The sequence below is a fragment of the Anas acuta genome, chromosome 20 (genome assembly GCF_963932015.1).
Source record: "Anas acuta chromosome 20, bAnaAcu1.1, whole genome shotgun sequence".
NCBI lineage: Eukaryota > Metazoa > Chordata > Aves > Anseriformes > Anatidae > Anas > Anas acuta.
The window spans coordinates 7,600,040-7,614,005 of NC_088998.1; the positions used below are offsets into that span (position 1 = coordinate 7,600,040).

General features: G+C 55.4%; 1 protein-coding gene across 1 annotated transcript; it reads right to left on the reverse strand.

Annotated features, from left to right (window-relative positions):
• Positions 1-1,118: 1,118 nt before the first annotated feature.
• On the reverse strand, positions 1,119-13,018 carry AIF1L (allograft inflammatory factor 1 like). Its single transcript, XM_068656787.1, has 5 exons — positions 12,864-13,018; positions 9,169-9,235; positions 6,170-6,211; positions 4,911-5,073; positions 1,119-3,438 (listed from the first exon to the last, which is right to left on the reverse strand). Exons 1-5 carry the CDS (start codon positions 12,939-12,941, stop codon positions 3,351-3,353), a joined length of 438 nt encoding a protein of 145 aa, XP_068512888.1. The 5' UTR covers positions 12,942-13,018; the 3' UTR covers positions 1,119-3,350.
• Positions 13,019-13,966: the final 948 nt, after the last annotated feature.

Here is a 13,966-nt window from a genome sequence, read left to right on the forward strand (position 1 = left end):
GGTGGAAACGATGAAGAACTGAGAGGGGAAGGCACCCTTATGGTGCTTTGAGGCCCCAGGAAAGCAGCCCTTGTTGGTCAGAGCAAGGCCCAGCTGTCCTTCACAAAGTTATCTGGGTTGGAAGGGACCTCCAAGGTCACCCAGCCCAACCTCTGACCTAATGCTAACAAGTTCTTTGTTAAACCATATCACTGAGCTCTACATCTAAACATCTTGTAAAGACCTCCAGGGATGGTGACTCACCCACTTCCCTGGGCAGCCCATTCCAATGCATAACCCTCTCAGTAAAGAAGTTTTTCCTAATATCCACGTGTCTTTCCTCGCTTCCTCCTGGCTGAAGCTCACGGGGTCACCTCCCACCCAGGGAGCACATCACCCCAAAACTTAGCCCTGTGGTGACACAGACACAGCAGGAAAGGCTGTTCCCAGCTCCAGGAGCTTGCACTGCATTTTATCTAAGATCAGAAAGACATGGACTTCCACAGAGGTAACAGTAGTGATACGTGCAGGTAGTGACCTGAAGTGTGGCAAACCACATCTAAATTCCCACATGATCCTTTTCTTCTTCCCCTCTAACACAACAACAGCTTTCACACACAGCACAGAAATGCAGGTGCATTCCTAGAGGCTAACGGGCAGCGGAAAGCAGACAGGGCTGTGATCTCAGGGCAGTTCTGTCCTTTTGAGGAACACGTGGATAAAGCGTACCCACTCATTCCCCCAGGAAGCCCGGTTTCCATTTTGATAACTCACGTCTGATAAGAACCTCAGGCAATTGCTTCAAGAGCAGAGAGCATGAAAAAAAGTAATCTTACATGAGAAGCATTGCAAGTGTCTGCTCCTGATAAACAAGTCGTTCCTTAAAACAAGCGCTGCCACCTGTTTTCTTTAGAGAAAATCAGAGGCTGGCTTTCAGGAGGTGGCCTCTGCATTTTGTAACACAAACCCAAAGGCATTCTGTCAGTTATTACACAGATAAAGATCAGATCAAGGCAGTGCAAACCAAGATCTATTTAAGGGTTTATATTAACCAACTTGGAAAACAGCTCAACTAATCTGCAGCCAATCATTTGGACCAAGCCTCCAAAAAGCTAAACTAAACACACTGACACACAGTATAGCTTCAAAAGATTTATTTTCAGTCTTCAAAGTAGACTGGTGCTGCTCTTACAATTTTTCTCTCTCCATTGCAGTTTTGGTTTTCATGCAAACAGTAGTGAGAATGTTTTTTAAATAAAAAGTGCAGCCTTTGGCAGGAACAATAAGCCTAGTAGAGTTAATCATCTGTATTTTCCTTCAAAATTTATTAAACTGTGATTTTAAAAAGTTAAAAGCTGCCAAGAACATTTAAGAAAAAAATTGGGGAAGGGCAAAGAGCAAACATCTGGATTCCAGAAGTTGTGTATAGAGCAAGAATCACTGCAATAACCAGAGCGTGGATAGCACAGTCCCAGCTACACCTGGTCCCAGCTCTTACTCTGCATTTACAGCCACTCTTACTTTGCAAGCTTGAGGGCTTATTTAGCAGGAAAATGTGCCCAATAGTCCCACGGGACCAAGCTGAAACACATGCAGAGAAGTCTGCAAAATCAGAAAGAGCAGCTGCATGAAGAAAGATCGTCATCCTTAGCTGGTCTGGAAAAATCTTGCAGGGCTCAGAGTTTGGTCACCCAGCTTCCTTTCACTTGAAGCTTCCGTTTCCCCCCAAGCCTTCCTGAGGGGCTGCAAAGGCATAAAAGCAGGCTTGTTTCTACACCTGATGGACAAGACAACTACCTGTTCAGAGATTATGCTCCTGGTCAGAGACTTAAGCGGAGATTTATTAGGAAGACGACCCTAGATTAGCTCTAATCATCCTCATGTGCTGGTGTTGGGCTCGCCCTCCCTAGGATAGGGTTGCAGTTTGCCCCTTTTCAGATCAGGGATGTGACTTACTTTGCTGTTTGCCTCTCTTGCTATGGCTGATCAACAAGTCTCAGAGGCCAAGGAAAAAGCAGAGCAAACCAGAAAGGGGCAGGGGGAAAGACCTACGGCTAAACGGGTCAGTGGCTTTTCCTCAGCTGAAAGAGAGCCTTGGCAGAACTCATTTCTTTAGCTTCCAAGTACCTCGGTTTTCACATGGGTTTATCCACCAGGATTGCCAGACTCCTCCAGTCTGTCAGCCTTTGGTTTATAGCATCCTGTGGAGGGTTCTTGTCTTTGCCTTGCAGCCAGCAGTCAAACAGCTCCTACCTGAAGACAACTCCTGCCCATTGCTAATCTAATTTCTGGTAGAAGCCAGCAGGATATTGGCTGCAGGGTTATCTGCAGAGCACGTTCCTGCTGACAGCTTAGGTTTGACCCTGTCCTAAGGCAAACTACAGTGGAAGGGCCTGATAAACGGGCCTCCAGAACAGAAGGGCACCTTGGCCCTAGTCTAAGCACCTGTGATATGCATTTGGTTCAAGGTGAAGCCCAAACAAAAGTCCTCACAGAATTTAGCAGCTAAAGAAATGTTCCCTTACAACATCCTAGCCTCAGCAGCAGACAAGGGTCTTCCAGAAGTAGAGGACCCAGGCACATCAAGGACATCACATGCTGGTTGTGCGGAACTTACTCCCAGGGCTGATGGGGACACTGAGATCTGGGACAAGGATCTGAGTATGGGGACACGGGAAAATGATTTTTTTTGTTGTTGTTTTAAACAGCTTACTTGGCTCAGCCCCAAGATCTGACTGCAGGATGAACCCAGGGAGCACACAGAAGCCTTTCTGTGCAGTGAGCCGTGCCCACTTCCAAGCTTAAGCCCCTGCCAGCAGACCTCTGGTGTCGGTGCACCTCCCCACCTTCAACCTGCACACACCTAGGCCACAGAGGTGGGATCTTGACCTGGGCTTGATCAAGCCAAGAGGGAAGAACTAAACCAAAGTCGGGAAGTGCACGACAGAGCAGAGAAGGCACTTATTTCTTTGCACCAACGAAGATGCTGTAGGGGCTCCAGCAGGGAAGCACTCCGTGTCTGGCAGAAAGGCCCTTCAGGAACCTGTTGTGACAAGCACAGCTCTGAATCTGTAAGCTGGGGGGAAAAGCAGCTCCTTTTCATGTGAGAAATGCAGGAAGGGCAGAGGAAAGAGTAAGATCAGATTATTTTTTTTTGTCTCACAGTACACTTGGTGCTACAGCTTCTAACAAATCGTTAGCTAAGGGATGCAGCAGAAAGATCCAAGCTGGGGACTCCAGCTTCCCTTGCTGTTCCTCTAAGGCAGGTTAGTTGAAAACTAGGACTGTCCACAGTAAAGAGTACCAAAGCACAGGTAACCTCTGTTACAGGCCAGCAAAGCAAACAGTGCCAATTTTCCAGCCTGCTCTCTTCAAGGGAGGCTGGCTATGTCTCTCTCGGGAGGCGGACCAGAAGGTTTTGGGTTGCTTTCATTGGCTTTTCCTTCAAACATCATAACCCTGCAAAACACAACAGATAATACAGGTTAAAAAAAAAAAAAGCAGGTGCATCTTCACTCACAGGGGGGTGGGATTATCTTATCTGCTGAAAAATAGCATCTGCCTTCTATACAATGGGCATCTGATAATTAACAGAGGACAGAAAGCCAACAGAGGGCAGTGCTGCCAGCTCAGCAGGCAGCTTTGCCTTTCCAGCAGCTTCCAGGAGTGCGTTCCCAGAGCCTCTGCCCGTTTCCCTCTCAGAGCCCAGAGGATTAGCACATTTTATTTAGACAGCCACTTCCGAAATCCCTTGGGCACACACTGCATGCCAAGTGCTCCTGATGCGTCAAAACAAACACCAGCCCTGGCCCACCTTGTGTATAACCATACAGCACAACACTCGGAAGCCAAACCAAGCAAGCAACAGCAATTACAGCCAGGAGAGAGGGCAGAGATGAGGAGCAAGGCAGCAGCTAGAAGAATCCCAAGCATTTTGCAACCACCAGCACTGTCTTCCTCCCTGAGGACTGCAGCTACGCTGGGAATGCCAGCTGCCACGCCGGATCAAAGGACTGCGCTGCTCTCGGGACGAGTTTTACATTTCTGCTCCTGCTCCAAACAGAGTCCAAGAGACAAAGGGGCATCTGTTTGTCAGCAAAAGAAGGGACCCATCTGTGAAAGCTGCTGCAGCTGGGAGGAAGGATGGATGATAAGGGACAGGCTGCAGGCTCAGCCTGCTTCAATGGAGAGAGCGGCAAGGGTGTCAGAAGTGCGCGCGCTTGGAAGTGGAGCATCCCAACATGCAGACAGAGCACTCAGTGGGGAAAAGGAGAGACCACCAGCAAGCACGTACCAGCTCAGAGGGAACAAGCTCCAGTATCCTTCCTCCCAACCTGGGAGAAAGCTGGCTGCCTTTCTAAAGCTGCCTTCAGAAAGGGGCAAGTGGGATGGAGAGGAGCAGCTCCTATTCACGGTGGTAACAAACAAAAGCAGGGCCAGCCCCTGTGGCTGTGAAAGGAAAAGCCAGGCTTCAATGGGGCAGAGATGGAGCCAAGAGAACCCACCCCGCTAGCAGCAGGAGCCAAGCAAGTGTTGGGAAGCCATTTGGTACAGCAGGACTCTCGGAGCCCTGTCAGGAGGGCAGAGGCAGCCGTGGGAGGCGAGTGCTGGCAGCCAGGAACACAAAACCCTTCCCAGCACATGCCAGCTGTTTGAGGCACGTCTCCTCTCCACGTACTGCCCAGCTCTCCAAAACGGGACAGGAGGGAGCATCCTGTGGGCAACAGGAACCAGCGCGGCTGGGGTTTGCAGGATCACCGTTCCCTGCTCAAGTCCTGCCTCCCGTGGCGTGAGGGTCCTCCTGTCCCCTCCAGGCCCAGGGGACACGCACAGCTCCACCTCCACCAGGCAGGGCAGCTGCTGCCCTTCCAGCTCCCCCAGCACGCCGCTCGCTTCCAGCCTCTCCCCTGTCCCCTCCCAAGGGCACTCACAGCTTCAGTACAGCTGAGCGCTTGCCAAGCATCACGTTGACGAAGTCCTGGTAGGAAATGGTCTCACTAACCCCGCCGGTCACCTCAGAGATCATCTTCTTCAGCTCCAGGTGGGTCTTTGGAGCCCCCATCTTCTCCATCATCCTTTTGACAGACATCAGATCTGCAAGAGCAAGGCGTTGGTGCTGTGGCAAGGGGACCACACTGAGCCCAGACCAACCCTGGGGGCACAGGCTGGAGTTCCCAACTCAGACCCTTACCTGTGGACCCTCCCAAAACTGATGGCACAAAGCTGCCAGCTGAAAGCAGAGAGAAGCCCCCAGCAGAGCCCACTGCCGTACTGGCAGTGAGGAGCATCGCTTCCTATTTGTGCAGCTCGAGAATAAAAGCACCACGCGCTGCAGAGAAGGGACAACTCCCAAAGTGACCCAAAGGCATGCAGGGACACTGCTGCTGAGCTCAGAACAGTGCCAAGAATCACAAGGACGAGGAGGGGGGAGGAAAACAACACCGGGGTTAAAGCTGGAGACAAACAGGCTCTGGGAGCAGGCGCCCCTGCCCATCGCCACAGGCCATTTCCTTCCATTGCTCGCACCGTGCCGCCAGGACCTGCGGCCCCTTCCCTCCCGGAAAGGCTTTGCAGCCCAGAGCCAGGCTCCTCCAGCTCCCTACAGGTTCAATTTCAGCTCAAGGACTGGTGGAGGAGGGGAACGAGGCAGGAGCCTCCTGCAAGGGCACAGCACACAAGCGCCTGCGCTTAGGTGTCTGCTCCAGGCCTGGAGAAACCTGTATCTTTACCTAACTGGTACTTTCCAGCCCCAAAGCAGGGCCATTCTGCTGGGCCCGACTCACACCCAGTTCCCATTTTCCCCTCTGCTCCCTTCCCCCCACAGGGAAGAGATTCCCTGCACTGGAATTGCTCGTGGCTTTACACAGCTTCTGCCTCAAGCCAGGCAAAGCTCAGGGAACTCCAAGCCTGCATTTGCTGAGGATTGGAACAGAAAGAAGCAGAGAGTCAGGAGCAAAACAGGACTGAGAAGAGCTCAGATCCTGAAGCAGGTGAGGAGAGACTGAGAAAGTCGAGGGGCAGGGGCTGGAGAGCCAGGAAGCCCCTGGCTGGGTTTCAGGAGCCCAGCAAGGCCAGACCCAGGAGCAGCCCATGTATTTTTCCTCCTCAGCAATGCAGAGGGGAGCAGCAGACACCATCCCAGCAGGCAGTCACTCCTCCAGCCCAGTAACAGCGTCCCTGCGTCACTCACCGATCTCGCCTTGGTTGTTCAGGTCAAACTCCATGTACTTCTCTGGAACAGACACAGAAACAAGTTAGCAGGTCAGAGCTGCTCCAGCAGGGAGACAGAGCAGGGGGCACGCAGGGTTTTGGAGCTCTGCCTGAGCGGAGCAGGGAAACAGAAGGTTTGGGGATATGACTGATACACTGCAGAACGCAAACAGCTCAGGGGGAGACAGTCTCAAGACCTGGTTTTAACACCCCTGTCTCAAGTCCAGGGCTCCACAGTTAAGTGCTCTTTAATTGTGGCCGCTTTTCAATTGAGCTGAAAGAAAACACTGGCATGAGAACAAGTTATCAGCTAGCCATGAGAAGCGTTAAAAGGCTTCCAGCCAGAAAAACAAAGCTCTGGAACAGCCTCCCAGAAGGAGTAGCAAGAAAAGCAAAACCCTGAGCGCTCCCAAGACAAAGCTTGATCGGATTAGGAGGGGGATTAGGTGACGTGGTTGCCTGCAACAGCGAGGGACAAACCCCGCAGCCCTCCCAGCGACGTGCTGTGCTCCCAGAGCAACACCTGCCAGCGGGGATGCTCGAGGAGCACGTCGAGAGGGTGAGGCCAAGAACACGCCAGGGAGCAGTGACACTGGAGCAGGCTGTTTGCCCTTCCAAACCAGGCGGCTCCAGCATCCTCAGAGAACGGCAGAAGCTGCTCAGACAGCCTGGATAGCATTGCAGGAGGAAAGCTCGCGTGCCGTAACAGCCAGAGCACTGCTCTGAGCCAGGAAATCAGGATTTTAGTCCTGGGCAGCTTCTGATCTTTCAGAGGCACACCTGTGCTTCCTACCCCTCCCGCTAGCTGTTCCCCATTTAGCACATAAGCTCTTCAGGCAAGGATTTGTCTTACAGACCATGCGGCTCCTTGTGCCACAGGGGGGCCCCCACCTTAACCTCAATTCTGCTAAATGGAGAGAGCAAGATGCCTGCTGCCACCAGCCATCCGTACACAGCTGGAGAAATCTCCACTTGCCCTGCAGTTAGCACTCAATCCCCAGCAGAGCCTCCGAGGGCTCAAATTAAGTGAGAGCTCCCAGGCTGCAACTTCCCCCAAAGGGAAAGAGCCCTTTGTTCCGGGAACACCAGCAAGCAGACGAGCGTGCACTGAGAAGTGGCAGGCTAATTTCAGGAGCCGAAGGGAAGAAGGGATATTTCACACATCAGAGCGTGCCCCAGGACTCGTGCTTCTGAAGGAAGGAGCTGGGTAAGCTGAAGTGAAGGGCAGCCACGGACAGGAGGCAGAGGCATGAATTTACCTGGGTCTCAGCTGTGGATTGCTGTCAGGAGCTCAACACCACAGCTCTACAGGAGTGCCAGGCACAAGCCAAAGCTGTGCTTGCTCCAGGCAGCAACAAGGATCCCCCTGGAGCATTAAGCAACCCTCCCTAGATGAAATTGGGGCTGTCACGCATCTGTTTAGGGGCTGAAGTGATGCTGGATGCCCGCCAGGCTCTGCCCCACTGTAACGACCTTGTGCAAACGAACTGCCTCCTCCCCAGGCAGGGGTCGGGATCCCCAGCGTGCGCCCAGGGACACACACCCTGCTCCGCAGCGCCTGTGCCCTGCATGTGTTTTCCTTTCTCCTCAGCTGACGCTGAGCCAGGAGCGTGGAGAACAGAAGCAGCTTTACATCACCGTGCGCTCAGCCTCGGCTCACACGCCCGTGCTTCCCTCCCACCCCAGCTGCAGGGATCTTGGGGGGGGCAAAGCCATGCCTCGTCCCTCCCCTCACGACTGCATTGACACAAGCACGGAGCGTGCAGGGGCTCCCAGGGCTCTCTGTGGGGAGGGCGGCGGAGAAGAAACACTCCCCCCATCACCACACAATGAGCCGATTGTCGGAGGAGCCGGAGGAGGCGTTGGGAGAGTGGGACAGGCCACGGAGGCAAGCTCCCGAGGCAGCAGGAGGAGATGCCAGGGGCTCTTGTTACAGGGAACTCTGCGCCTTGCGACCCTACGGCTGCAGTGTTTGAAGAGCCCCGGTTGGGATGGGAAAATACCGCAGGGCCGCAGCCAGAAGTCAAAGCCACACAAGAAGTCAACAGAAAGAAGGATGGGGGAGCACAGGAGGCTCCTAGCAGGGTAAAGGAGCGCTAAGCCCCAGCCAGCTTCCTCCATGCTGCACTGCGAAGCCAAAATTCACAGGGCAATAGCAGGCAACGCCTGAAATGGAAGCGGGGTCAGGCTTTATTTGGCTAGAGCCAGGCTGAGGACAAACCTTGAGGGCACCGTGACGCAGGAGGCATGCTGAGAGGCCGTGGGGGAAGTGACTGCCTTCAGCCACTGCTCGGAAAGAAACCGGCTGCACCCGGAGCAGCCCTGCTGAATCCTGGCCTTTAACTACTCAGGGACAAGCTCTGAACACCGAAACCAAGCTTTCGAGCTGTTTCTGTCCCTCTGCCACCACGTGGCCCAAATTTAAGCCCCAATCTGGAGCCAGACCTGCTTGGGACAGGACTACACAGGTCAGTGCTGCTGGCTCTGGTACTGAGGGGCTTGGGAAGGACCAGGGCAGGCTGCAGAAAATTCTGGAGAGAAAAAGGGCCTCAGCTCCTTCAGGAAGGATTTGAGACCTCTGCTCTGTGGGCAGAGGTCCTCCTACTCACTGGAAAAAAGTCCAGCTACTGCATTGTGCATTATACCAGCCAGCTCGTCTAGGTACTGAGACAGAAACTTCCCTCCTTTGCTGCTCCCGGGGGGCTCTGCCCACGCAGCAGGTTTTGCAGCAATAGCAGCCTCCAGGCAGGATGTCTGCATGCTGACGTCCCTGCCCTGCAAGAGGGGGAAGCGCAAAGGCTCAGGTGGGAAAACCACCCCTGGGGAGTTTCATCAAGTTCCACGAGCAAGGGAAAGGTTTCTGTCTCGGCTCCGTCCCGTATGACTTACTCAGCAGAAAACTTCAGGCTGGTAAGAAGTTAAGTGCTGAGGGAAATAACGTGTCCAGAGCGACCAGGCTGCCTGACCACCAGCTCTCACCTTTGAACACCGCCAGCTTCTCCTCCAGGTCTTCTTCATCACTGAACTTCGGGTCACAGAGGAATTCCTAAAACATTAAAAGTATTCCCAAGGTTAAAGAAAGGAAACAGCGTTACCCAGACCACCTACCCAAATCCCAGAGGGCCATATCTGCTCCTCAGTGCCAGGAGACTTCCAATGGGTCAAACCCCACCAGGCCTCAATAACTGCATGACACCCCCGACACCCCTCCTTGCTCACCCAAGGTTTCAGCCCCCCAACCTCTGCTCAAGCACGCCCAGCACAAGGGCCAGGCACCCAAACCCACCAAGGACTCCTATTCCTTGCAAAAAGCACTCATTTCAGAGACTTTAAACTCTCAGGTGAACTCTGAGGGCTGGCAAATAGAGCAGTCAGAGTTTGCAGGACGTCATACAGCCAGGAGAGGACAGGTATTTTGTATTTTGAGGGAAGGGGCAGGGCTCCCCCTTTCTCAGACTATCTGTCCATTCCTCCCATCGCTCTGCTCAGGCTGGGGAGGAAATCCCAGGTCAGTTTTGGTCACTTGTCCCTAACCCCACCTCAAAACCCATCAGGTCCCCATGAGAACAGAGCTTGCAGAATCAGCCTCGCCACTGTGCCCTGCCAGCAGCACCCTTGCAGCCAGCAGCAGCAGGTCTGGGTCCTGCCCCTGCCCTCCCACACCTCCCAGCCCCGCGCAGTGCAACGCCTCGGTCTGTGCTCAGCAACAACACCGCATTCTTCAGCGCAGAAATCATTAACATCTGCACAGCTCAGGCACTGCTTGTCCGGCATAAAAACCCCTCCGGGGGCTGCGGTGGAGAGGGCTGAGGCTGCTTCCTGCTCGGTGCCTTTGTTTCTCACCAGCTATTTGTGCTCACAAAGGCAGGATGGGGTCCCCATGAGATGAGGATCTCTGGCACTGGTAGTACTGGGGCAGCACCACTTGCTGGTAACGAGACCACCCGCAGCCCACCCTTCGCCAAATCCTTTCTGTGCAGCCAAGCCAAGGTAGGAAGCCCACCTGGACAGAAGTGTCAGCCCCTCCTAAAGTCCAAACGGGCCACCAGAGACCCCCCCCCAACTAAACTGGCATGACACAGGCTTCCCTCAGCACCACAGGCACCAACTCAAGCTGAGAGCCGTGGGGAGAAGCAATGTTCCCAGTTCCTTCTTTCACTCTCCTCGGTGAACTCGCTTTCCTTTATCTCAGCTCTTTCTACCCAGGGGTATCAAGTGCCAGCCCTGCACAAAGGCACAATTGGGCTTTGAGGCCGGGACTCAGCCAGCAGCAGAAGTCACCAGAGAGCAGAGTCGCGTTACCTACCGCCACTGCAAGGGGAACTTGCCAAATCCCACTGAGAACCAGAGCTGAGCCAGAACATCACCAGGTCATGGCCTCATTCCCACCCCACAAAAACAGCAGAGAGCTGCAGGACAGGGGACGGGAGAGCAGAAGGGAAGGCTGCATCCATGCAGGATGGCTGGGGACACGTGCCCGGGGTCTGGCAGCATGGTGCAGAGCAGGAGGGGTGACACCGGGCACGCACCCAGCACCCAGATCCCCTGCACCTCACCCACGGGAGCTGCAGCTGCTCCCAGCTGAAGGAAGCAGCAGGGGGATGTATTTCAAAGGCATTCCCCCCTGGCATTGTATGCGAGCTGCCCTGCGATAAGGCCAGCGCTCACAGGAACGCGCAGGAATGCGGTCCCCAGGGCCTGTGACTCAGCCACTGCCCAAGCGGCCAAAGGTCCTCCCAGAGCCCTTTCTTTGCTAATGCTCCCATTTTAAGGGGCTTGTTCTATAATAAGAACTGCTTAAAAATAAACCCCGGCCTCTCCCCTGCTTCTGCTCTTTCTTGGAGAAAGAGACTTTTCCAGGCCAACAAATGCAGCTACACAATTCTCAGCTACCTGTAAAACAACCTGAGCAAAGGAGACCCTTCCTCACCCCCCTAAAGGGCTCTGACAGCGGGGCCAGGCTCTGGTCAGGCTGTTTAGGTGCCCGAGGGCAGCCGCCCAGCCTGCAGAGGCTGTGAAGTGGCTGAGGGATGTCTGTGCCTGCCCTGGGTGCAAGAAGCAGGCACCTGCTCTCCCGCAGGCTGAGCTCCCTGCAGCCCCGTGCGTTAGAGGGTAAAGCCAGGTTGAAACTAATCTGTGCTGGATTACGCTCACCACCTTGATGCACGAGGCAGAGCAATGTGATCGCCATTCCCCAGGAAGGGGGGGAATGGCCAAGAGGGGTTCCCAGAGGAGAGCTTCAGGCTGGAAATGAAAATTCAATCCTGGGCTCAGCTGTCTTGGAGCAGCGTGTGTGCACTCCGGACATTTCCTGCCAAACACCCGCATCCCACAGAGCTCAGGGGGAGAAAGCAGCCAGGAAAACAGGGCTGGGAAGGAGCTGGATGTTGGGATGAGACAATGAGATGACACCCGATAGGAATGTGGGCTGTGGGATTAGTTTGCGCTCAGAGTATTTTATTAGCTTGCAGTCCTGGGGCTGGTCAGGGCTTAGGAAACCCCCTCCCAGGCTCCAGGCACTCTGTCAGCCTGGGTCCGTGCATCAGCTCGGTGTCGGAGGGAGGTGGGAGCTGTTTCACCCCATGGCTGCGCCCAGCAGCAGGTACAGCACACCCCTTTCCTTCCAACCCAAGGGGAAGCTGTCCCCTGTAGGGACATTTTGGGCCCACTCGCCTCCCTCTGTGGGGCACCATCCCACCTGCAGCCTGTTTGAAAGGCCCCTTTTTAGCCAAGTGCTCCCGTCCTATGGCAGCACCTCCTGGTTTCTAATCACCTAATTCCCTCCCCAGTGACCTACATAGCCTCCACCTCGGCTGTCTCACCCCGCTGGGCGTGCATACCAACACTTTTTGCTGCCCCGTTAACACAAGGACAAGGAGCCCACCACCTCCTCAGGGCTCCCGTCTTGCGTGGCTCTGATTTCTCCACCTGGAGCACCACGAGGCCACCAGCTGTACCACCAAGGGCTCACCAAACCCACCAAGAAGTGACCCTGGAAGCCCCATAATTAATAGTTTTGAGGTTAAAGCCTTCTTTTCACCCCCTGAACAACTCTTAACCAGGAGGGTCGCCAACAAAGCCATCTCCACGAGCCGTGCCAAGCCCCCAGCTGCGGGCTGGACGTGCAGCGGGGGCAGCCAGCCTGGACCCCTTTGCTCTGCCAGGAGTCACCGATCCCCTGCCCAAGGCTGGGGGACACCCGAGAGCCCCGTGTTCACCTGGTCCTGCTGTGGCTGAAGAGCAGAGCGAGTCTGGAGAGCTCCTTGCTCCCGGGAAGGGAACTCGAGGCAGTGGACGCAGCAAAGAGGAGGGCGAAGCCCTTTGGGAGAACAAGGGCACCCATTCTTGCTGGGGCACCTTCCCCAGGGGAATTCCACAGCACCCAGCCCCACAGCACCCACGGGCACACAGAACTGCCTGGACAGCACCGCATGGAGCTGGAGGAGTGGGCAGAGGGGACACAGACCCCCAAAATCCCCCAAGCACGGTGGATGCAGACCCCCCAAGCCCCCCATACACCTCCCTCACCCCACACCCAACACCCCCCAAGCGGGGGGGGGACACCTACCACTTACAGAGCGGGCACCGCACTCACTCCCCCTCGCCCCCCTTCACCTTCCTCGCCCCCCTTCACCTTCCTCGCCCTCCTCTCCCTCTCCCCGACCCCTCCCCACCTTGTTGATCTCCTCCAGCCGCCCGTCCTGAGGCGCCCTCCTCAGCCCCCCGCCGCTCGGCCGGCGCGGAGCCGCCATCTCACAGAGCCGCCCCGCGCCCGCCGCCGCCTTAAGTAGGGCCGGGCCGGGCCCCCGCCCCCGCCTTTAACCCCTTCTATCCCCCCCCCCCAGGGTCACCTCAGGCTTTTTTCCCCTTGGGGAAGCCAGCCCTGTAACCGGGGGGGTGTCTCTGTGGTGTCGGGGAGCCGACGGCTGCGGCCCCGACGGGCGGGACGTGGTCGGGGGGCTGCTCCTCAGCGGTCCTGGGGGGGTCCCCGAAGCCCCTCGGGGCTCCCTGGAGGCGTCCTGCAGTGGGGTCGGGGGGTGTCAGTGCTCCCTGGGGGTGGTATTTTGTTTTAGGGGGCGTTATTCTGTTTTAGGGGGCCTTATTCTGGCCGTGGGGGTCGTTACTCTGCCAAGCGGGGTCGTTATTCTGGCCCAGGAGGTGTTATTTCTGCCCCAGGGGTGTTATTCCAGCCGAATAAAATAAATAAATAAATAAAATAAATAAGCTGTTGTCTGAGAAGCCCAACTGGGGGCAACCCAGTGCTTCAGGAGCCCCAGCACCCCAACCAGCTGCACTGAAAGCCAGCACGGGCCCAGCCTGCAGTCCTCCCGCTGTCTCACACGCAGGTGGATGGGCAGCTGTGTGTTATATTCGGGATTTTTAGCGGATACAGCTCTAGGCAGGCGTCACCAGCTTAAAAAAAAAAAAAAAAATCAGTTCTAGGAAGAGCGGGAGGGAGGATGCTGCGTTTTCAGCAGCAGGCGCAAGGCAGAGGCTTGACATTTCTGTTGTGTGTGATGATCGTGGCGTGTAATTGTCTTCCCAGGGAGGTGGTGAGCGGCTGCTGCTCCCTGCCTCTCGGCCCAGCCGCCTCACGCTGCTCTCGCTGCCTCCTGGCTTTGCTTTTGCAGAGCTGGCAGCGGGCTGTAGGAGAGGAGCCCCCACCACTGCCCTCCTGCAGCTCGGGCACCCCAACGCAGCTTTTGTGCAGGTAGGAGGGAGATAGGTTTGCTCGGGTAGGAAAATCCCTTCCAGAGCCCTGGACCCACAGGAGATG